The sequence below is a fragment of the Mugil cephalus genome, chromosome 20 (assembly GCF_022458985.1).
Source record: "Mugil cephalus isolate CIBA_MC_2020 chromosome 20, CIBA_Mcephalus_1.1, whole genome shotgun sequence".
NCBI lineage: Eukaryota > Metazoa > Chordata > Actinopteri > Mugiliformes > Mugilidae > Mugil > Mugil cephalus.
The window spans coordinates 713,812-735,782 of NC_061789.1; the positions used below are offsets into that span (position 1 = coordinate 713,812).

The following is a 21,971-nucleotide window of genomic DNA, read 5'->3' on the forward strand; positions in this document are numbered from 1 at the left end:
TTCATAGTGTCAGGTAGAGCGAGCCCCTTCACTGAGTCCTTATCCAATCCATCCCACTCATTAATATTCACTTAGTTCAAGTAATTAAGTCATATTTTCCAGGGTTTGAAATTAACAACCCTTTTAGCCACGTACATGATCTGTGCGACTTCAAAATATTTGAAATATGCTCATTGGGAAAATGTGATATTTTAGTTTGAATCATAGTTAAGATGTCAGTGCTTTGTCCTGAAAGTGGAACGTTTCTGTGTGTGCTAACCTCATATATCGTAATCTATTACTTAAATGTGAATTTTCATTCCAGAGGATGAAATGTATTGACGCTGGAAAGTTGTGCGTGTGATTTGGAAAATGAAGAGCCCATTTATACAAGCTTTACACCATTCAACAGAGAGTTTATTTCCACTTCAGCAAATAATTCACTGCCTTCAAAAGTGTGTATTCATATATGAAGCAAAGAAATGCTACTGATGATAAGAGAAGAATTAAGTCTACAAAGCAACAGCCTCCAAGATCCATCAGCTGGCAGAGGCAATGAGACGACATCCTCCGCCCGGACCATCGGTTGGAAATAAGTACATAATGCATCACAACAAGCAGCCAGGTCGGTAATTTTTCATCAACATAGTGCATACAACATCAAATCTGATAACAATGATAACTGCCAGTAACTAGAATGACGATGGAGAGATACTGAGAAGCTAAATAGGTCTGAGCAGAAGCAATATAATTTACAATCAGTGCATGCTCTAAGCATAATGACATTCATGTCCTCACCTCCTCTTCTTCTTCTACGCGTGACGGTGGGCGGCGATGGACTCGAGAAACAGCAAAGAAGGAAATAAACACTGCCTTTGGAAACACTAGTTCAACAGCTGATGAAACACTTATGGACATTAAGTTATTTAACATTATATTTTGGCACTGAATTTTCATTATATGTATATAATGAAAATATATAACCTCCCGCCACCACGTATAAGTGTGTGTATATATACTGTATATGAGGCTTATATATAATTAAGTATATATATATCAGCCTCACTCAATATTAAGTCAGATATTTACATTCAATTTGTGTGTGCGTGTTACACACAGAAAGAAAACATAAGGAAGAGAAAATCATTTTAACACAAAATCAAATCAACTCTTTTAACAGTGTGTGTGTGTGTTATACAGAGACGAGTATAACGTCCGATTGGTGGAAGTATTGCCAGGTTCTCTAATGTTTTGGCCTCGTAATGATTTAACTCATTAAATTAATCCAGTTCCCTTCATCTTCTCCTTCTCTGCTTTTCTTCTCTAAACAATTATTTCTGCCAATTATTTCTCCTTCATAAGGCACCGGTCCTAAACCACGCAGAGAGTTGGACCCACATTTGGCAAAACACCGCATCAGTGCAACGAATCAAAGTAAAGCACTTCAATGACTCATAAACCAGGAAAAAAAGAGGGGCGGCAAAACAGAATCCAAACTCAGAAAAAACAAAAAACAAATACAAAATCGTGTTTTTCGGCCCCACGATACTCGGGACGTGTCTTCACAAAGGATTTTCCTGCGGCTCCTAATTCTCACTCTTTAAATAGATACTTCATACTCCCGCGTGTCCTGTGAAACACAACAGGAAACGAGTCGATAAACATTTCTAATGATAAATCAGAATGAGTCAAACGGGAACGGAAACATACCCCTGCTTCATAAAGAGGGTTGTTGAAGTCGGACTCGACTGTGATGGGGCTGTAGGAGTGTGTGTGGGACAGAGACTTCCAGAACAGAGGCTTCCACTCTAGTCTGCATATGCTGACGGATCAGAGGACAGAGATTTATGAGTTTAAACTATAGACTGTACAAAGATGGACGGCGGCCGAAAGCCAGCAGAGCTCCCCCTGGTGGCTGGAGGCTGCAGTTCAGCTCATAAGCTCCACCCCCCCACCATGTTAGTGGGCGGGACTTGGGCCAAACTAAAACACTAAAATACACATCGATATTCTTTTTTCAAGGATCTTTTCAGTCATTTCAGGTAGCTAATATAATGTTGATGAATGTTCAAGTGTCAATGTTTTAGACAATTTTCATTTTAGTTCGTTATTTGATGCTATGGAAACAGGATGTGACATAACGATGACCACCATGGGCATCATGGGCTAAAAAACGTATCTTCGGTTCTTTCTTTTTAACTCTTGCTTTGCTTATTAAATGGGAAGGACTGACTGAAGGTGAGGTGACCAGATTTCTGAAATGAAATCCAGAGACATTTACAGCAGAAGATAAAAAAAAAATAAACATAAAAAACATATAAAAACCATATTTAAACTGCTATGTCTGTGATGTCTATAGCATTTCCCCTGGTTACCCTAATAACTGTTGTTGTAGTCTGCGCAAAACCATTTTTTCTCATTCATAAAAAGCTAAAATTGGGGACATATTTAACCGGGGGACAGGTCATCTAAAACAGGGACTGTCCCCAGACATCAGAGACGTCTGGTCACTCTAATTTACCCCATTTATCCCAACCAGGTCCAGAGGTGAGCTGCAAGCGGCTGCGAGGATGTCAAGTACATCATCAACTTTTATCACACTTATTGCGAAATGGTAAATTCTAATCCAGGGCATCGTATTATTTTATTTTTTGGTGGTAAATCGTGTAAGTTATCACTCATTCCTAATGCCAACCGCTCCATAAATGGATAAATATTAACATATAAGTACAGTGTATAAACTGTGTAACAGGAGGAAGTGTGGGCGGGGCATCACAAACCTGGAGGAAGTGTGGGCGGGGCTATGAGTCTGGAGGAAATGTGGGTCCATGTTTCTAAACCGTCTATGGTTTGAACATTTTAAACTGGACTGAATGAAAACTTACTTTGTGTAGTACATGTAAATTCCTCCGATCAGGAGAATGACCAGGATGATCGGGAGGATTATGGCCAACGCGATGTTCTCACTCAGGATCTGATGGGACGGCTCGAACGGCTGAGACACTGGAAACCACGAAGAAAAGAAAGGAGGAAGGAGTCAAAGACGTGGATAAAAGCTAATAAAAGTATTTATCTTTAAGGGAGGACAGAAGAAATCACCCTCTAGTTTGTGATCCTCCATAAGCTCCTCGTATGCAACTGAACACGAGACAAAGAGAGATGACAAATATTATTAAAAAGATAAAGTCCGAAATAAATAAATAAGAATAAATATTACCTCACTTATTCACGCATGGACACTTTATGATCTAATTTATGATATTTGGTTTATTTTCTATCATTTCATTCCTGTTTTATGTGACTGGCTCTAGTTGCTGCTTAATCTTAGTTCTACAGTACTTTGATTAAATGCTTTTATTAAATATTAAATTCTACAGGACTTTTGTTAAATGCACAGTTTATATTTGGTTCTGCTCCGTAGCCTCTACCTTTGCAGAAGGGCGGGGGGCTGTTCCACTGAGACGGATGCCCGGGGACACAGCTGATGATGACCTCCCCGATGAGCTCGTATCCCTCGTAGCAGAAGAAGCGCAGCGTCTCCCCGGCCTGGTAGCTGTGCTTGTACAGGGTCTGGTAGCCGTTGTCGGGGACCCCCGGGTTCGGGCAGGGGTCGTATTTCACTGCCCCGGAGAGACACACAGAGAACAGTCACGTACGTAAACTCGGCTGGAGAAGCCGCTGGAAGCTGGGGGAGGCCGGGGGGGTGAGGGGGGGGACTCACAGACACACTTGGGGCTGCGGTCGCTCCACTTGGGGGTCCCGGTGTCCCGCCCGTGGCAGGAGATCTGCATGGGACCCTCCAGCTGGTAACCCTGGTTACAGGAGAAACGGACCACCGTCCCCACCGCGAAACCGGCCTCTGGGCGAACTGAGCGCGCTCCGTTCACAATGTCTCCTGGATCAGGGCACTGCTGGACTGTGATGGGGGGGGGGGGGATCACATTTACAAATATAAAGACACATCTTTTAACTGAGATCATTGTTGGAGGTTTAATGATAAAACGTGTGGCGGGGGGGGCCGGCTCACATTTGACGCAGGTGGGGGGGCTGCTGCTCCAGCGAAGGTCCCACTGGCAGGTGATGATGTCGGTGCCGCTGATGTTATATCCCGGTTGGCACTGATAGGTCAACACGCTGCCTCTGACGGGGGACGAGTGGGCGGAGCTGATCCAGCCGAACTCGATCTGAGGGAGGGGGGGGCAGGTGTTGGGCTCCACCTCTGCAGAGCAAAGTCCAAAATAAAAGAAGCAACAACACTTTGGCTGCTGATGTTCAAAGTAGGACGATGCACGATAACAATCTATGATTATTATTTATCCACCTATAATAAAATATGCTTAATATATCATTTACTATATGCTCTACATAGCACATCTACACCTCCACTTACATACCATGTGTATCTATATACACATAATATAATATACCCCTGTATAACAATATTTGTTTGTTCATTTTTATTCAAATCATTTAAAATAAAAATAAAATTTCCTTTCATCATTCACAGCAGGATGTGATTTTGTGAAACTGGATTTCCCCACAAGCTGATTAGACATTTTTTATATATTTGCTTTAATTTCTTTAAATGCACATTAAGATGAATCCAACATATTTTAATGAAGTGATAAGGGATAGCTTAATATAGAATATTAAATGATGATAATAATAATAATAATATATATTTAGACTCTTATTTGGCTCTGAACCTCGTTCCAAGACTTTTAACAGTCACACTAAGACTTGATCATTTCCGTTTCTTTCCCTTTAGAGGTTGTTTCTTCCTTGTGTTGAATTCATGAGTGAGTGAAGAAATACAGATGAGAAGACAGAGTCAAAAACATCACATCATACATTCATATAGAGGGAGAAAGGGCAGTGAACGCACCGCGGTAGTGGATGAGGAATCCCTGACTCAGCATGAAACTGGAATCATCCGGATCGCTCTGAAACTGGATGGTGACCTCCGACCCCCCCGACACCACCTGGAAACGCTCCCTGGAGCCCAGGTACTGGCCGATCACGTGGGACATGAGGTCACGGCCGTCGTAGATGGTCAGCACATCGGTGAGGCGGATGTTTAAGCTACGAGAGAGAGAGAGAGAGGCAGCATCATTTTTATTATTGTTATTATTATTATTATTACTATTATTATTATTGTTATATTTAGGTCACCGTTCAGAGACATTTTAACCTCCTGAGACCCTGTGTCCTCATGAGGTTTTAGTTTTTTGTAGCAGCTTCTTATCCTCATAAGTTCACCCTCTAGTCTGCCACCTAGTGGTGGCAAACAGTCAATACAGTTGTCAGTGTAAAAACACGACGGTGGACGAGTGGATTTACTCTGCAGCCGATAACAGAAGTGGACAAGGGACAAACTTCTTTAATTATATTTACTGACTTTCCTAATTTGATATGATGCAAATTTAACGAATTCTGTTTGAGGACATTGAGATTTCATTGTTTGCACAGTTCAGGTATTAAAATAAACAGTTTTCTATTTTTTGTGTCCACATATGAAGACATAATTTATGTCAAAAACTATTTCCCGTTCAGAGATGAAGCTTAGTTTTTATACTTTTCCCAAATGGAGGAGCTAAAACTGCAAACCAAACTAAATCTCTGGTCTCAGGAGGTCAAAGAACATAAAGAACAAACTAAATTGAACTGAAACTGAAGACTTGAACTCACATCTGGACGTCCAGCTCGATGCGCTTCTCCTCGTTCCCGTGGATCTGCCACACACAGTCCAGACCTTTGGAGTAGCTCTGGGGCCAGTCGGGGGTCAGGATCGTCCCCGAGGACTCGGTCAGCTCCCCCCCACACAGAGCTGAGATAATGAGGGAGAGGTGATCAGATCAAAACCTTTGCATTAAGCCTCAGTCATTCCTCTGGGTGGTTTATGAGGAAATGCTGCGTGATGAAATACGCCATTTCCTTCTGGTTTCACTCATAAAAGTCATTTTTAGATTCAGCTTCTTCTTTTTTAACTGTGTTCTAACTTTGATTCCTCCAGAACTAAACCACGTAGAGTTATTCTGATTTTACTGATAGAAACTTCAGAGTCTTGTCTTTTAAAAGACCATGAATGAGCTCCAACATCTTCATGAGCAACATCAGTTACTCTGGTTATGTCCTAAATGGGCTGGAATGATAAGAGGTTAAATAATCTAATGACCACTTAAACACTATAAAACCTCATTACTTTTTTACTGCATCACAAACATGTCTGACTCCAGCCTCTGTCTGTGGACAGAAGTCAGGTCTCTTTACAGGAAACAATGAAGAAACTGGATTTTCACCATGAAATGAGGATAAAAACCCCAGAAAGACAAACAGATGAGAGCTGGAGAATCATTTCTGTGCATCCTCACCCCTGCACACCGGCTCGCTGTCGTTCCAGTGGGGGTTGATGGAGTCGACGCACTCGATGGTCCCTGAACCTTGTTCCATGACGAAGCCGGGGGAACAGGTGAAGGTGACGACGGTGCCCAGCTGGTAGGAGATGTCGCTGCTGCTGAAGTTTCCATGCGGCAGGTAGGGCTCCCAGCAGTGCTCATCATCGAACGCTGGAGGCAGACGAAGAAACAGAAATCACTCGCTTTATCTCTGCAGATCTGCTGAATGTCAAAGCCTCATGGAGACAGTCTACAGCTTCCTTCAATATGCAGACAAATAATAAACGCTGCATGGAGACTGGATTCACTCAGCATCTGTTATGGTTTTATTGCAGGAAGAGACGCCGACAGACTCACAGGTTCATCTGAACAGGAGAGATGGTTGCTAGTCAGTAACTGGTCAGTCCAGACGGTTATGGGATGTACATGGAAACCATCACACATCAACTACAGACTACATAAAGATGGAGGGCGGAACTGCTCCTTTACAGTGAAGCCGAAGCCTCTAGAGCCACATCGTGGCTCTGCCTTCGGACAATTCTGATCAGACTCTGACTCCAAACTCACAAGATGGTGCCGCTCATATCCCTGGAAAATAGCATCAGTTTGACTAACGAGAGGAAGTGGAGACGTGGTGTTCATGTTTATATACGGTCTATGGAGGAGACGTGTTTAGTCCATATTTATATACGGTCTATGGAGGAGACGTGTTTAGTCCATGTTTATATACAGTCTATGGAGGAGACGTGTTTAGTCCATATTTATATACGATCTCTGGGATGGACTATTGATATAATAAGGATTTGAATTGTTAACACAAACGTGTCTTGTGACACCATGATGATCTTTAACCACCAAACATGTTTTAGTTCAACTTTAAGTTTTTATCTAAAGAAACTCGTTGCTGGTTCTCTGGGGCTGGAGTCAAGGACTTTTAAATTCAGAAACGTGACTAAGTGTTCCCAGACAGGATGCTGACCCAGGTGTTGAGTGATTCAGAATAAGGGGGTCAGTGGGATGCGCTGCTCTGCTGCTGATGCTCTGTTTTGCTGAATGTGGAAAAGCTTTCATGTAAGGAAAAAAAAAAGAAAAGAGGGATGCAGGCCGAGTGTCTCACCCTCATATCGCAGCGCCAGCGGCAGAGGGATGGAGGAGGAGTCGGCGGTGAGCTCCAGGTACAGCGTGGAGCCGTCACTCAGGAGCCCACGTTCAGGGACGTCATCCTGGTCCGAGTCGAACAGCTTCCGAGACAGGGAGCTGTTCCCGCTGCGCACGACGAACCTGAGAGGGACAAAAGGCCTGATGGTTAGAAGTTACATGTGAGGCTCCATGTTCTGTTTTTAGATTATGTCGTCTACTGGGAGGATTTCCTGCTTGGTCGCTTGGATAAGTCGTCTTATTTCACACCACAGCAGCTTCTCTACACTTAATAATGTTCTACAACTTACTAGCTGCAGTTAATGAGGTTAATTTAGAATTTTCACTCAAGCATCTAAAGTCAACACCGTCCTTAACTCTTATATTTGTCTTGTTCAGTCGTCTGCATTTAAGCAACAAAAAGATGAGGAGGCTTGATTTTCAGATCCCACCGACAAAGTCTGCAAAAGACTATCCATGTGCATTATGGGTAGTGTAGTCTACTAGGCCCTAACAGAACAACGCCTGTGGAGAATAAAGGGGAGAGTGTCGAAACAAATTGAATGTTAATGAAGCGAAGGTTAATCCAGACCTCGGTCCTCTGAGAACGTCCTGGGACCGTGAGTCTAGAACACAAACGTACTTATCGTCGTCTTCATCCAGAGCAATCCTCTCAAAGTGCAGGTGGAGCCTGTGTCCCTCTTTGGCTTCGATTAACCAGTGGCAGCTCAGATTGTTTCCGTTGCTGTGGTTACTGACGGACGGAGACAGGATCCGGCCCACGGTGGCGTTACGGATCCAGCATCCACAGGACACGGCTGAGGAGAAACAACAGAGTCCGTGAGCAGAGAGCAGCCGGCGCCGCTACGTTTAACGGCGTCGGTCCACGCACCGACACACTGAGGCTCCGGCGTGCTCCAGCGGGGCTGCGTGGTGTTCACACACGTCGCCACCTCGTGGCCACGGATCTGGAAACCGGGGTTACAGTGGAAGTGAGCCTGACCTCCAGGGTGGATGTCCATCACGGTGACGCCGCCGCCCTCCGGAGACAGAGGGAAGGGACAGGACAGCACGAAGGCTGCAGACCAAGGACGAAGAGCTAATGAAGTTATTCAGAGAGAGAGCAGCGTGATAGAGGACGACAGAAGACCAGGCCTGTACCTTGATAGTGGAGGCTGAACACGCCGTGGTTGGTCTGTCGGAGGCTGCGATAGTGAATGTACACCTGATTGGTCGTGCTGCGAATCACCTGACCCTCCTTCATCAGGGTCTCATTGGCTAACAGCTCCGGTCCTGAGCCCCCGTAGCTCATGATCATCAGGGACTCGTCCTTAGAGAGGTTGGCTTTCCTCACCTGGGGGGGAACCAGACGACACGTCGTTGTCTTTAATGAATAATCTGTGACAAGCAGCCGTGATTCAAGACAACACCAATAAACGCTGGCAGATATGAAATGACCCTTAAGATGCTTTCACATGTGCATGAAGCTGCAGTTCAGTGAGCTCCTCTATGTTCAGAGGCAACTGATCACAAACAGTGGGTTTCTAATCACCTCAATCTCCACCCCGTAGCCTGAATACACGGTGATGCTGTAGGTGCATTCCAGAGGAGAAAAAGATGGCGACGCTGCAGGATCCGGTGACTCGACAACATCCTCCATCGCTGAAAAGGTGGCGTTGCACTGCACTGTAAGAGGAGGAGAAAGAGAAGAAGAAGAAGAAGAGAAGAGTTGAGAGACGAGCTTCTGCACAATAAGACGTCATCTGCTGCTTTTTACGTAGATTTCCACAGAAAGTCGAGATGTTTGTTGGGATGAAGGTGCACGGCCAGTACGGAGGTTATTATTATTAAAGTTTAGTTCATCAGACACTAAAATGAAGAAGACATCAGACTTTTTAAAAAAAGAAGAACGTGTGCAGAGACTCATCGTTCATTCTGACGGTGGCTGCTTCATTCATTTAAATAAAAAGTGTTCACGTATCCGTACAAAATACAATTTAAAAAGAAAAATAAAGGCATTAAACAGGTTTAAACATCCCTGTATTCAGTAGGATCATTCCAGTTTGTGCTCTGGACGTTTGTCAGTGATCTGATAATTAAAAGAGTTGAACTATGTGAACATAGAGGAGACGCTGAGGTGAAGCACCAGCTGTGGCGCGTATGTTTCTTCTTATCGACTGTGTGACAGACTCTGGAGCTGCTGTGATGATTCATTAGAGTCATATTATTGAATCAGCATTTATGGTCCAAATACTACTGAAGAGAAAGCAGCCTTCCGGTCCATGAGGCCGACAGTGACCGCAAATAAAGGGGCAGAAACAATAAATCGTGGGCTAGATAAAATACATGGAACTTGTTGTTTTTTTTTTCGTAGCCAAAAGTGACCACATTTAAAAGAAAGGAAGGAAACAACAAGCTGTCTCTCTTTTAAGGTCTCACATCAACTTAACGACGGAAATACGAAGCGCGACTCGACCTAGTGGCTGACAGCGGTATTACACGTCAGACCTCTTCGGTTGCGTCCGTCCTTTCTGTTTGTTCGTCCTCATCCGACTCATTATTTAACGTCTCGACTCACTGCAGGAAGGCTCGTAAACGTATAAAGCCGCTCTCTGGTCGTCTCTGGCGGATGCCCCTGGCTCTGGTTGCCTCGGTAACCCTCTTATATATTATCCACCCCAAATACTTCAGGGCGAAACAAGCAGAACGTAAAAGTACCGGCAGCGTGTGGACGGAGTCAGCTCTTCTTTTTCTTTTTGAGGAGAAAATGCGACTGATCTCCAGCTCTCTGATCTTCGCTGATGCTCATGAGCTTTCTCTGCTACGTGGAAGACGATGTAAAGACGCGATGAAACTCCAGAGGGAGCGTCTCTATCTTGATGACATTTCTCTCCCTGCGTCTCTCGTGGACAACCTTCGGTTTCTCCTATTTGCCTCTGATCTCAGGCAGAGAAGCTGTGATGGTGTCATTTCTGACATGAAAGACGCTGATGCACCCGTCACCACCTGCTTTCAGTATTCTGGTCACGAGGTGTTGATTTGTCATCACGCTGCTGTCAGTGTTCACTCGCTCAAACACTTTCTCCTGATTCTGTGATTCTGTGATATATTTAGACTTTATTGTTAAGGTTTTACCTGATGCATGTAAGAGGACGTGAGCTCATTCTGTTGCAGAGTCCCGTCCTATGAGGCTGATATGGATTCATTTAGAGGAATAACTAAAGGCTACATTCATATAGATTCTGTATTTAATTTAATAGCAGAAGATGAACTGTGTGATTTTGGGCTCAGACGACTTCACTGCCCCTGAATGTCTTTTCCAAACTATCTCCTCAGAGTGGGATGAGGCGACGCATGCCGCTGGAGTCATCTCTGAACAATTCAGACTAATGTGATTGTAGCTTCAGGTTATTGAGGAGAGGGATGGGGGAATGTGTGGTTTCCCTGACGACACCATCACTCTCCTCCTGTTGTGTCTCTCTGAAGGTTCAGAGCAACAATCCTGCAAATGCAGAATAAGAGAAGCGTGTTATTCCTGCACAAAGCAAACATCACACGTGCAGAGATATTATCACCACACAAATATTCCACGTTTAATTCAAAATGCATACAGTAGAATATCATTTAAGGATGTAGTTAAGTAGCAGGAAGCTGCTCAGACTAGCTAGCTGCTCACTACGGACTGCTTATGTAATAGTAGTGAACTTTTCTAAAACATTAAAAGTACATACTGCATACGTCTTCACTGACTGTGCAGTAACCTGCTGTCTGATCATGAATATTTTAGTTTCCTGTTACCTCCTCTGTCAGCTTCTCTTCGTTGTTCTTCCTTCAAGGCGGCGTTTCCTTCCAGAGTCTCTGAGGTACCTGCTCAAAGCGTTTAGGTGTGGGAACAAACGTGTGACCGAGGCTCGGTGGATGTACCTGGCATGTGCATGGTGGTGATGGTGGTGGTGGTGATCAGAGTGGTGGTTGTCTCCTCCTCTATGGCCACTGAAGACATGGTGTTCCTTCCCCCGGTCTGGCTGGCAGCAGGAGAGGGGCTCAGAGCCGTGGTGAGGAGGCCTGGTGATATGGCCGTCGCTGTGGGCTCGGTCTGGCCCAGCCCCGGCACGGCCTGGGTCGGGTTGGTGGTGGTACCTGTGGAGCCACAAGGTTCACAAACTCCCGTGTCACAAAACAAATAAAACACACACAGTCACCTGTGTCATAAAGAGCAGAGAGAACCTGCACCTGAGCCTGCAGCAGCGCGTCCCAAATACTCCTTACTCTGCAGGGCGGCGTGGATCAGGTCGCCCAGCGGGTACGAGTCCGGGCTGGAAGTTGGTGGCGTCTCAGGCTCAGGAGTCATGAAGCTCATACCTGGAAGAGCCAGAATAAACCAACAGCAGAGTGAAATAAACGGCCTGTTAATGTGCAGCTGAGACAAACAGAACATTCATGTACCTGAAACCAGCTGGACGGCGATGACAGGCAGCAGCACAGCGAGGTGTGTGAACCCCATGGCTCTGGATGAAGGACCTGAGAAGGTTAAAGGCAGCGGATCACAAACACATGAGTTCTGCCTGATGGAGGTGATTATTCACATCTGATCATCTCTGCAAGAGCCACAGGAATAATCCGCGATGGCAGCAGTGGTGATGGAGAGCAAATTAACAGTCACATGTTTACATCACACAGGCCACAGAGACTGGCTGGGATTAAAAGCTCAGGCCAATCAGTCCGCGATGATCAGGTTAAAGAAGAGGAAGATTAAATGACGCTTTGATGGAGGGATCGGCTCTGGCAGGAAGGAGCAGGTGCGCACACGGGCTTTGGTTAAATATTCAAGCTTCCTCCTGCGTTTTCTCATCCAAATCTGCAACACACCGAAAATGCGCTATTCCAAAAAAAGCCCAGAGCCTCGGATGGTTCCTCAGAACCGTCCTCAACCTGTTCACGGGGCGTCACTAAACACCTCCGCGGTCATTCGAGCCGTTTGATCGGTGAAAATGCCCCGTGTGTGACAAAATGATGGGGCCATACGAGGCAGTATCACTCGCACCTCCCCCGGCCCTCTTTGTGCGGAGGAAGATTTTTTTTAGCAGCAGTCTCCACCGCTGAGACACCGAGCACCGCGCGAACCGCTCAAAGGCACCTGCCGCTTACCTTCCAGGTTGCGTCCGCTCCTCCGTCTCTTGTCGGGAATCCTGTTGCTGTAGGCCGAGTGCACGGCGGGGTTGGTGCTGGTGAGATGCCCCTAGCTGGTTACCGTGTGGTTGACGCATTCGGCTATGATGTGAGGGCATTTGTGTTGAAGCTCCAGGTGCGCTCTAGCGGCGCGGCGCTGGAACTGCAGCCTGACGCGCCAGCTCTCCGCTGTGAGAGTGTGAGCGCTGGAGGAGCTGTGTCCACCAAGGCTGCGTGGAAGAAGCGCGTCCGACGCAACGCTGCACGGCTGATCAAGGTAACCTGGCAGAGCCGCAGCTCGTCCGGCTCAATCTAAGTGCTGCTGCCGCTGCATGTGTCCCGCCCGGTGTGCATGGCCAACATTTTGTTTTCTCGTGGAATGACTGGATGTTTGCGCCAACGCGGGCGGCAGAGGAGCCAGCGGAGCCGCGGGGCTGCTGCAGAGCAAAAACAAAATGTATGCTGGAGATACGGAGAGAAAACCATCCACGTTTGATCGGATGTGTGTGACGCTGCGGCTCAGAGGCTCCAGCGGGGACGACCGTCCATGTTGGTGCAACTAGGAAACCCTTGAGCTTAAATACGCCTGTTAGTTTAGGGGAATCCTTCCACCCCAAACACACACGCACGCGCACCGTGCATGCGCAACCGTGCATGCCAATGTTCCCATACTGTGGAAATGATGATAATAAAATCATTATCCAGGTTGATAAACTGGGTTCTATGTGTTTTCAGACCAAATGCAACAGTTCTGACTCCACGTTTTCTCTCTATTCAATATTATCACTTAGTTTAACAGATTTAATATAATCATCTTAAATGGAATCTTATTTCTGTCAACAGTTGGAGCTAAATGATCCACCAGCACAAAAAAACACAAGACATCATATGTTGACATGAGTCAGAGTTTGAGCTTTTTTTGGAAACTTGATGAATCAGAGCTTTAGAGTCTCTGAGTGAAGTGTTCAACCTCCGTCTGCATCCACCCAGAACATGACACCAGGACCCACAGAACACAGAGTCAGAGCCTCGGAGGTGGACACATCAACCTGCCCTGAATGTTTCACTAATGTCTTCCCTGTGCATGCTGGGACCGTGACGTGAGCCTGAAGGAGATTAAATGTAAAAGTAAAGACATGAATGAGCTGCCTGTTTGAACCAGGACTCTTTATCACTGACTCTAGAGTCCTGACCTCTGAGTCAGTCCAGTTCATGTATTATTTTTCATTCTATCTCTGTTCTTGTTTCAGGGTCTCCCATAGTGACAGGATGCACTGGTCCATGAACACGCTGCCCTTGTCTCCGTACGTTGAGCTGGGAGTCCAGTCTCTGAGCGGCCTCCTCTGGACTCTGCTGCTCCTCTTCCTGTGGCACTGTTACCGGATCGGCTCCGACCTGCCGATGCCGGGCCACCATCACGGCGGAAAGCTCAAGTCCAGCTCCAGGCGCTCCATGATGTCCCGCGGGGGGGGCTGCACGGGAACAAAGAGCAGTGCACGATCCAAGCTGTCGAGGAGCGATCACATTAAACCCTTCATTTCCATGGAGACGGTGGAGGACGAGGAGCAGGGACAGGGCTACCTCACCCCAGTGCTGAGTCATGCCCTGTTCCCTCCCCAGGCGTCTGCAGAAGCCAAGAGGCTGTACACAGCTCTGCAGGAGTACGCCAAGCGCTACAGCTGGGTGGGCATGGGCCGCATCCACAAAGGCCTCCGCGACCAGGTACGTTCGACCCATGTGGCCTCACCTCACCTGTAAAGCTTCTAAACTCAAAGTCTGAGAGTAAAGAGCGGAGGAAGGAAACGTATTCTCCTTGTTCTCTCTTCAGGTCAGACTGAACGATCACTCCACCATCCAGAAGCCTCATCTCTTCTTCCTGCCGGACGTACCCAGTGTTCCCTTCTTCCCACGTGACGCTCATCGACACGACATCGAGGTCCTGGAGGCCAACTACCCGGTGATCCTGGCTGAGTTCAAGGCTGTTTACCAGCGAGGCATCGACTCCAAACTAGGCTGGACCTGCCTGGGACCAAAGGTACACGAGACCGTACACAGACACTGACAGAATGAAACTAACAGGCTCAGCTGTAGAGAGGAGAGCTGCCTTTAATTAACTCTCTCTGGTTAATAGTCGTCTAGAAAGAGAGAGAGCAGTGTCTTTATCCATCACAAAATCATTTTATTAAAATAATTGAATACACACACACACACACCTCATAATATCCACTAAGCTCAGTAACACAAGGACAAAAAAAAATCAAATAATCAAAAAACGTTTTATTCATAACAACTTAGTGTTTTTGACTAAAAATTACAAATTTGACAGTTTTTCTCCTAAATGAACCTGATATCACAGAATGAACGATTTTATTGTGTCATGGCTTAATTAATAAATGTAGTTATAATGGACGTCAATGAGACATTTGTTAAATTTTAAAAATGTAATCAAGTCAATATTCATTATAATCTCAAACCCAAGACTGTTATGAAAAAAAGAAAGTCTCAGCCTCCCAACATTTTTTATTCTTTTACGGAAACTAGCTAATTTTTAATGTTTTTTTTCGTAAAAACAACAATTCAAGTAATCAAATTTGCATTTAAAGGGTTAAATTCCTCAAAATGACTGATTGTTGGTAGTTTTACAAAGTGCTGAAGTGATTTAAGAGATTTATTCAGAAAAACTCAGACAAAAAAATGAATCAGTTACGTTTTTATATCAGTTTTTGGACGAGGGTGCTACATTATTTTTTACAGTGTTCTGTTGATGTATTTGAATTATTATTTTTTTTTTATTTCAAAATCTGTGTAGAGAAAGACTTTGTTACAAAAAATTGTGCCATTTGCACTAACAGCCAAAATAAAGAGGAAAGTTTGCCTCTCGGCTCATGATCTGAGTCTGAATCAGACACTTTAAGGTAGAATGAGTTTCCTGTGTTTCTATTCTGATGGATGTTTCAGACACATACAGTTTTGGATCAAATCCTTTTGTTTGGCATCAGCTATGAGGAAAACCCACAAATAACATAATTAAAAAGCAAAGTGAAGTGAAGAGAAGCCGTAACTCTGCAGGGAGAATAAAACACCTTGGTCCAGCTCTGAGCAGACAGACGCGATCTGAAGCTGGAGTTTGTCTCTGGAGACTTGTGCTGTCGTGTCTTTCAGGGTCAGGCCGTGTTTCCCTTGTACAGCGCTGGTGTCAGCGTCGCAGGGAACTGTCGCTCCTGTCCACGTACCTACCGGACGCTTTTTTCCCTGCGGACTTTTATAAACAGCAACTCGCTGGGCTCGGCAGGGTTTTGGCTGCTGGGGCCCGGAGCGACGCTGGGGAGCTCGTACGGACCCACCAACACACGGCTACGCTGTCACCTCGGTACGTCACAGAAACACCCTCAGCTTCCGGCTTCATGCAGGGATTCAGGAACTAGAAGGAGGGAGCGTTTTACTTTAGACCAGTTCATAAAACATCAGAGACACGTTTGATTTGATCCCTGTGAGACTCTAACATAGAACTGGGGTGATTGTAGATGCATTAGGAGGAGGAAACCACAGGAAACTAAACTTTTTGGGTCAGAATCCACTTTGGTCTTTTCGTTCTGCCTCTAATCCTCTCAGTGTTAAACACTGCTGAGTGTCCTTCTTGGCGGAGGCTACACATCACATTTTAAACATTTAAAGTATTAAAATAACGAAGTGCCTGTTGCAGGTCTGCAGACTCCACCTCTGTGTGAGCTGGTGGTGGGGGGGGAGCCTCAGTGCTGGTCCGAGGGACACTGTCTCCTGGTGGATGACTCCTTCCTTCACACCGTGTCCCACAAGGGTCAGAGAACCGCACTCAGCTCCACATGTAAACCCTGCTTTGTGTTGTCGTCGCTGAAAGTGACGTTCTCTGCGTTGTGTCCAGGGCCCCCAGACTCCGGCCCCCGGGTCATTCTGAGCGTGGACCTCTGGCACCCCAACGTGGCGGCAGCGGAGAGACAAGCCTTGGACTTCATCTTCAGCCCGGACCTCTGAGTCCTGTGCTCCAGGTCCAGTCCTGCTTCATTCCAGTCGGTCAATCACTGTGTGAATCCGCCCTGACAGAGACACGAGGCTCCGGGTGGCGTCTGCTTCACCGCCTCATCCAGGAAGTCACACCAAACTATAAACCGACGTCACCTGGAGGCACAAAGAGCCCGTCTGGTGTTAGGAGCTGTAAATAACGTCTAGTGAACGCATGGTTACTGCTGCTAATGCTGCTAATGCTGCATGCGCCGCCCACACTTCAGGAAGATTTATTTACCTGTGAAACGCCTCTAATTCAACCAAGAAACTGTGAAAACATTTAAATTTATTTGTCCACAGTGAAAACCACACAGGTCTGAACTCATGGACACTGTGACTCTTCTTCTTCTTCTTCTTTGTGTTTGTTCCTGAACAGAAATCCATTGTTATTTCTTGATGTTTTACTTAAGTTGAATTAAATTTGACTTCTGTTGTGTTTAAATGACTCATAAATCAACTCCTGTGATCCTGGTGTGTGTGTGAATCTGTGCTTTAATCAGACTGGACGTCAGAAACAAAAGAAACTTTGTAACGAGGCGAGTAAATGGAAAAATTATTAAGTTTTACATTTGTGGCAGATCATTCTGCTTCATTTAGACCTTTTGTCCTCATAAGTGGACACTTGTCTGAAATCTAGTGGTAGCAAAGCGTCATTACATTTATTGTATCCTCATCAAGTTTTACAGTTGAAACTTGTTTGTTTGTCACTTTTCTAGTTTGATAAATTAATCACATTCCATCAGCAGTAACGAGCTTTAACTTTGCTAATTAACAAGTACTCGTTTGAGGACGTTGGGACTGTTTTTTCACAGTGTTCAGGTGAAATAGTTTTATACATTTGTTGCACATTAGTGACTTTATTGTGTCACACAATGAAATAATCCCCGTGTCCACATATGAGGACTTTCTTTCTCCCAAAAAACTACGTCCCGTCCAAAGATAAAGCTGAGTTTCTATAGTTTCTATAGTTTCTATAGTTTCTATAGTTCCTACTAGTCCTAAATATCTCAGAGGAATAAAAAAAGCTTTGGTCTTTGGTTAACGACTCATTCAAACGGAAAAATTAAAATGTCCGACCAGAAGTTTTCAGCCTAAAAGCTTGATCTACTTCTAGGACTCGTTGTGCTTCATTAACCTCGTATTGTTGTGTTTGTTTGTTAGTCAGTTTTTCCGTCGGTGCATCAGAATTAGTGGTTTGATTTTATCTTATCTGCCATCTGCTCATCTGAGGGTCCCATGATGAGGATTACAGAGGCCGGACTAATCCAGGCCACAGAGGCAGATTAGTCCTGAGATGGTTTCTACGCGGTGGTCGTATGTTTGTGGGTATGTATGTATGTATGTGTGTTTGTGTATGTGTGTTTGTGTGTGTGTGTAGGTTCATGGCGTGGGATCCGTCCTGAACATGTGACGCGAAGCAAGAAATCAAATCTGTAGAAACGGTTCAACGTTGAGGTTTCATCCCAGATGTTTAGCCTGAATACTTTCTATATTATTTGTCATATATTGAGCCTGATTTCAGGTCGTCTATAGATTAAGCTGCAGCTTTTACAAGTGGTTGGAAAATAAATCGTCTTTTAATATTATTATTATTATTATTATTATTATTATTATTGCTGGTTTCATTTGGGTAAAAAGCCTCAAACATCCAGAGTGTCACTGTTGGACTAAGTGATGATCAGATGGACAGATGGAAGCAGTTTAAGAGCTTATTTCGTTTATTATTCTGTTCTTTCTGGAATAAAAGTTCCCAGCGGGGAACACATGAGCTAATAGTCGCTGCCCCCACATTAGTAATCACAGTCATCACTGCAGAAGCGTTTGTTCTAGTTCATTTTAAACATGCAAAGAATAAAAAAAAAAAATAACGGAAATATCTGAGAAACACTTTTTATTTTTATTGCTCTATGGTTTAAACACAATGAATCCAGAAAACAGACATTAAAATTAGGTCGAACGTGAAGTGTCTCATTAAAAAAGATGTAATTCATGGAGCTCATCAGATCTGTTCAGTATAAAGACAAGTGGGAGAAATAATACTTTACTTTAGTGAAAACACCAACACAGTAAAAATACGTCACCTGAAGAAAAAGGAAATATTTCAGCCTAATAATCCGAATAAAACCATGAAACCATGGAAACTCTGGATCTGGTTGGAATGAATCTTCTCTGTGAACAGACACATGAAGGTAGAAGAACAAGCTGGAATCAATGTGGACAGAAAGAGACGCGGAGACATGTTGGACATAAAGAGGAGGGAGCAGGAGACGTCTTCTTCTTCTTCTTCTGTTCTATTTCCAGTAGATTTGAGGCTCCACAGCAGCAGAAACTCTTCAGTGTTTTTTTAGACATGCAGACGTTTATACAGACAAAACTTGATGCAGACTCTTAAATTAAAAAGAAAGTCAAAGAGCTGGTTCACCTCCTCATCCCTCCGCTCCTCATTTCTGAGACATCATTTTCACAAACTCTGGGAAGACAAACACAAAATATTCATCAGTTTCTTTCTCTTCAGCTCTGAATGAAGGTTTGAATCTAACCTCCTGAGACCTGACGTCCTCGTGTGTGGACATTAGCTTCTTATCCTGCTTCATTTAGACACTGTTGTGTTGGGGTCAAGGGTCAATACATGCGTTTATTTATTCTTATTAACATTTTTCCAGTTTGATGTCACATGAAAATTTAACTCGTTTGAGGACGTTGGGATTTCATTAAAATAAACAGTTTTATAGTTTGGTTACACATCAGTGACTTAAATACAGTGAAATAATCCTGTATCCACATAATTTAATTTAAAAATTTACTTCCATTTCAAAGATGATGCTTGTTTTTTTATACTTCTTAGATCCAACTGATCCCAAACAAAAAAGATATAAATCTTATCTTAAAGAAATCAAGAAGCAAATAAATGCTTTAGTCTCAGGAGGTTAAACAACAAAAAAATGACTAAACTATTTTGTTGATGGAGGTTTTTATGAGCAGACAAATAAATCTGTGTTTCTTTAATGTAACACCAGAGCGTTTAGCTTCTTAAATCCTGCAGCTTCTCACCCTCAAAGTCGACGGTCCCGTCTCCGTTGTTGTCGACTTCTCTGACCACGGCGTCGATCTCCTTCCTGCTGGTGTGTTCACCCAGCAGCTTCGCCATGGCACTTCTCAGCTCCTCCGAGGTGATGAAGCCGTCACCGTCGATGTCAAACTGCAGGGAAGAGGAAGAGGAAGAGGAAGAGGAAGAGGAAGATTGTCTGTGACCAAGCGTTTCCAGCCGTTTCCACTGTGAGGAGCCAGAGACCAGGGGAAGGAGAACCCACCTCTCTGAAAGCGTCCTTCAGCTCCTTCAGCCCGATCATCCCTGCGGTCTCATCCAGGAGCTTGGGGGTCATCAGTTCAACAAAGTCTTCAAAGTCCACTCGTCCTCCCACTGAGACCGGACGGCAGATTTGACAGAGATGTGAGCAGAAGTGATGTAGCGAGTGATGAAGCCGATTCTCTGGATGTTCTACTCACGGTTCATGTTGATGTTCTGACTCAGCTCGATCAGCTCCATCTCTGTGGGCATGTAGCCCATGGTCCTCATCAGGTTCCCCAGGTCTTTGCAGCTGATCAGACCGTCCTTGTCCTTGTCGAACTCTACGAAAGCTTCACGCAGCTCTGGGGAGGAGACAGACGGGACTCAAGCAGATAGAAAAACAGATTCCACAGGATTTAAGCTGAAGGCGTAAAAACATCGTTACCTTCTACCTCCTCCTGAGTGAGAGACCTCGTCTGTGAAGCAACGACAGCATCTGGTGTTAGTTTGATTCACCACACACACAAAAGACCTGCAGCTACTGTGTCCTTCTGTAAATTATCTCTGGAAGGAAATCTACAGCTTCATACATCATCTTCAATAACAGATACATTAAAGAGACTTTTAGATCCACAGAGATGAGCTCCTCCTTTATTCTCTACGTCCTTCTGCACCGCGCTGAATTAAAACGTCTGTTACAGCAAAGAATTAAATCATCTGAGTGAGATGAGAAAATCATATAAATAATAAGAAATAAAAAGCTCCACTTTTATGTTTTTATGTTTAAATGTTTTAATGGTGTTTTCTCTGGTCAGTCTATTTAAAGTTAAAGTTAAGTTATTACAGTCGTCTGTAAATTACTACGGTTCAGAGCAAACAAACAATACAAAGTAGAGAAAGTAAGTGAAATCCTGTGGCTCCTGTTAATGCAGCAGATCAAGTGTTTCCTGAATGAATCAGAGGCTAAATGGTTCTGATGGTGGTGGTGCTGATGGTGGTGATGGTGCTGATGGAGCTGGACTTACGTGTCTCTTGGTTCCTCCTCTGAGAAAGATGCAGGCTTGTTTAACGCTCATGGTTCTGGACGTCTCAGTTGCAGCCGTGTGGTTCTGATGTGGTTACTTTCATTATTTCACTGCGAGCATGTGTGTGTTTGTGTGTGTTTGTGTGTGTGTGTGTGTGTGTGTGTGTGTGTGTGTGTGTGTGTGTGTGTGTGTGTGTGAGGTGTGTACGCGTGGGACGAGGGACGAGGGACGAGGTCTCGTATGGATTATCTCTGCAGCTTTGGTCCGGGAAAGAAGCACGGGCTTAACGGTGGAGAGACGCATCAAACATCAGTGTTGTTCTAATAACTGGTGAATGCAACACTTCACAGACACACATGGAATAAAAGAGTCACTGCAGCTTAAACTCAGACTCAGACCACGTGAACTTAATGAAATAAATCTAAATAAATGAGCCACATGTCGACCTCAAACACATCGTATGTGCGTCTGTACCATGAAAACACTCATGTGTGGTTATGTAACATCTGATCCTGTTCACACACACATGTAAAAGCAGATTATTTATTGTGAAATATTGGAAATGAAAGTGACATTTGTTGGAGCCGGGCCACAGGACGTGATAATCTGTCAAACTATAGACATCAATAAAATAAAAGAACACACAAAAGAAAAAACATCATGAAATTCTTTAAAAAGTTTCATTCGACTGATATTTAACCCTCCTCCTTCTCCTCCTCCTCCTCTTCCCTCTTCCTCCTTCTCCTCCTCCTCCTCTTCCTCCTTCTCCTCCTCCTCCTCCTCTTCCCCCTTCCTCCTCCTCCTCCTCCTCCTCCTCCTTCTCCTCCTCCTCCTCCTCCTCCTCCTCCTCCTCTTCCTCCTCCTCCTCTTCCTCTTCCTCCTCCTCTGACTGTTGTAATACAGCTTCTTAAATATTCATATACATGTTTGGTTGAT

The 21,971-nt window shown here is 44.6% G+C and overlaps 3 protein-coding genes across 6 annotated transcripts; 1 reads left to right on the forward strand and 2 right to left on the reverse strand.

Annotated features, from left to right (window-relative positions):
* Window positions 1-378: 378 nt before the first annotated feature.
* sez6l2 (seizure related 6 homolog (mouse)-like 2) lies at window positions 379-12,807 on the reverse strand. 2 transcript variants are annotated; one of them, XM_047571281.1, is made up of 19 exons: window positions 12,660-12,807; window positions 11,958-12,032; window positions 11,745-11,873; window positions 11,436-11,651; window positions 9,064-9,197; window positions 8,673-8,865; window positions 8,404-8,589; window positions 8,155-8,329; window positions 7,492-7,655; window positions 6,351-6,545; window positions 5,668-5,806; window positions 4,865-5,061; window positions 4,007-4,198; window positions 3,701-3,895; window positions 3,408-3,599; window positions 3,079-3,117; window positions 2,865-2,982; window positions 1,690-1,801; window positions 379-1,609 (listed from the first exon to the last, which is right to left on the reverse strand). In XM_047571281.1, the coding sequence occupies exons 2-19, from the start codon at window positions 12,013-12,015 to the stop codon at window positions 1,580-1,582; spliced, it is 2,664 nt and encodes an 887-aa protein (XP_047427237.1). In that variant the 5' UTR covers window positions 12,016-12,032; window positions 12,660-12,807; the 3' UTR covers window positions 379-1,579. The 2 variants fall into 2 exon arrangements, with proteins under 2 accessions (XP_047427237.1, XP_047427239.1); XM_047571283.1 differs by lacking the exon at window positions 1,690-1,801.
* asphd1 (aspartate beta-hydroxylase domain containing 1) lies at window positions 12,052-17,178 on the forward strand. 3 transcript variants are annotated; one of them, XM_047571294.1, is made up of 6 exons: window positions 12,052-12,310; window positions 13,931-14,402; window positions 14,509-14,715; window positions 15,843-16,050; window positions 16,384-16,497; window positions 16,582-17,178. In XM_047571294.1, the coding sequence occupies exons 1-6, from the start codon at window positions 12,279-12,281 to the stop codon at window positions 16,689-16,691; spliced, it is 1,143 nt and encodes a 380-aa protein (XP_047427250.1). In that variant the 5' UTR covers window positions 12,052-12,278; the 3' UTR covers window positions 16,692-17,178. The 3 variants fall into 3 exon arrangements, with proteins under 3 accessions (XP_047427250.1, XP_047427252.1, XP_047427251.1); XM_047571296.1 differs by lacking the exon at window positions 12,052-12,310 and adding an exon at window positions 12,820-12,957; XM_047571295.1 differs by lacking the exon at window positions 12,052-12,310 and adding an exon at window positions 13,519-13,802.
* Window positions 17,179-18,595: 1,417 nt separating this feature from the next.
* On the reverse strand, window positions 18,596-21,202 carry cabp5b (calcium binding protein 5b). The gene is made up of 6 exons (XM_047571321.1): window positions 21,036-21,202; window positions 20,456-20,486; window positions 20,229-20,372; window positions 20,033-20,142; window positions 19,773-19,920; window positions 18,596-19,191 (listed from the first exon to the last, which is right to left on the reverse strand). The coding sequence occupies exons 1-6, from the start codon at window positions 21,084-21,086 to the stop codon at window positions 19,163-19,165; spliced, it is 513 nt and encodes a 170-aa protein (XP_047427277.1). The 5' UTR covers window positions 21,087-21,202; the 3' UTR covers window positions 18,596-19,162.
* Between the last annotated feature and the right edge of the window lie 769 nt (window positions 21,203-21,971).

Bases quoted from the DNA above. Each gene is read 5' to 3' on its own strand.
- sez6l2 (XM_047571281.1), bottom strand. From the start codon at position 12,015: ATGGGGTTCACACACCTCGCTGTGCTGCTGCCTGTCATCGCCGTCCAG. The intron at 11,874-11,957 runs GTACATGAATGT...TGGCTCTTCCAG, and splicing joins CGCCGTCCAGCTGGTTTCAG to GTATGAGCTTCATGACTCCT. The intron at 6,546-7,491 runs GTGAGACACTCG...GTCTGCCTCCAG, and splicing joins GCTGGCGCTGCGATATGAGG to CGTTCGATGATGAGCACTGC.
- cabp5b (XM_047571321.1), bottom strand. From the start codon at position 21,086: ATGAGCGTTAAACAAGCCTGCATCTTTCTCAGAGGAGGAACCAAGAGA. The intron at 20,373-20,455 runs GTAACGATGTTT...TCTCCTCCCCAG, and splicing joins CACTCAGGAGGAGGTAGAAG to AGCTGCGTGAAGCTTTCGTA. The intron at 19,921-20,032 runs GTGGGTTCTCCT...TCTTCCCTGCAG, and splicing joins TGAAGGACGCTTTCAGAGAG to TTTGACATCGACGGTGACGG.
- asphd1 (XM_047571294.1), top strand. From the start codon at position 12,279: ATGGAGGGATCGGCTCTGGCAGGAAGGAGCAG. The intron at 14,403-14,508 runs GTACGTTCGACC...TTCTCTCTTCAG, and splicing joins ACAAAGGCCTCCGCGACCAG to GTCAGACTGAACGATCACTC. The intron at 14,716-15,842 runs GTACACGAGACC...CGTGTCTTTCAG, and splicing joins GGACCTGCCTGGGACCAAAG to GGTCAGGCCGTGTTTCCCTT.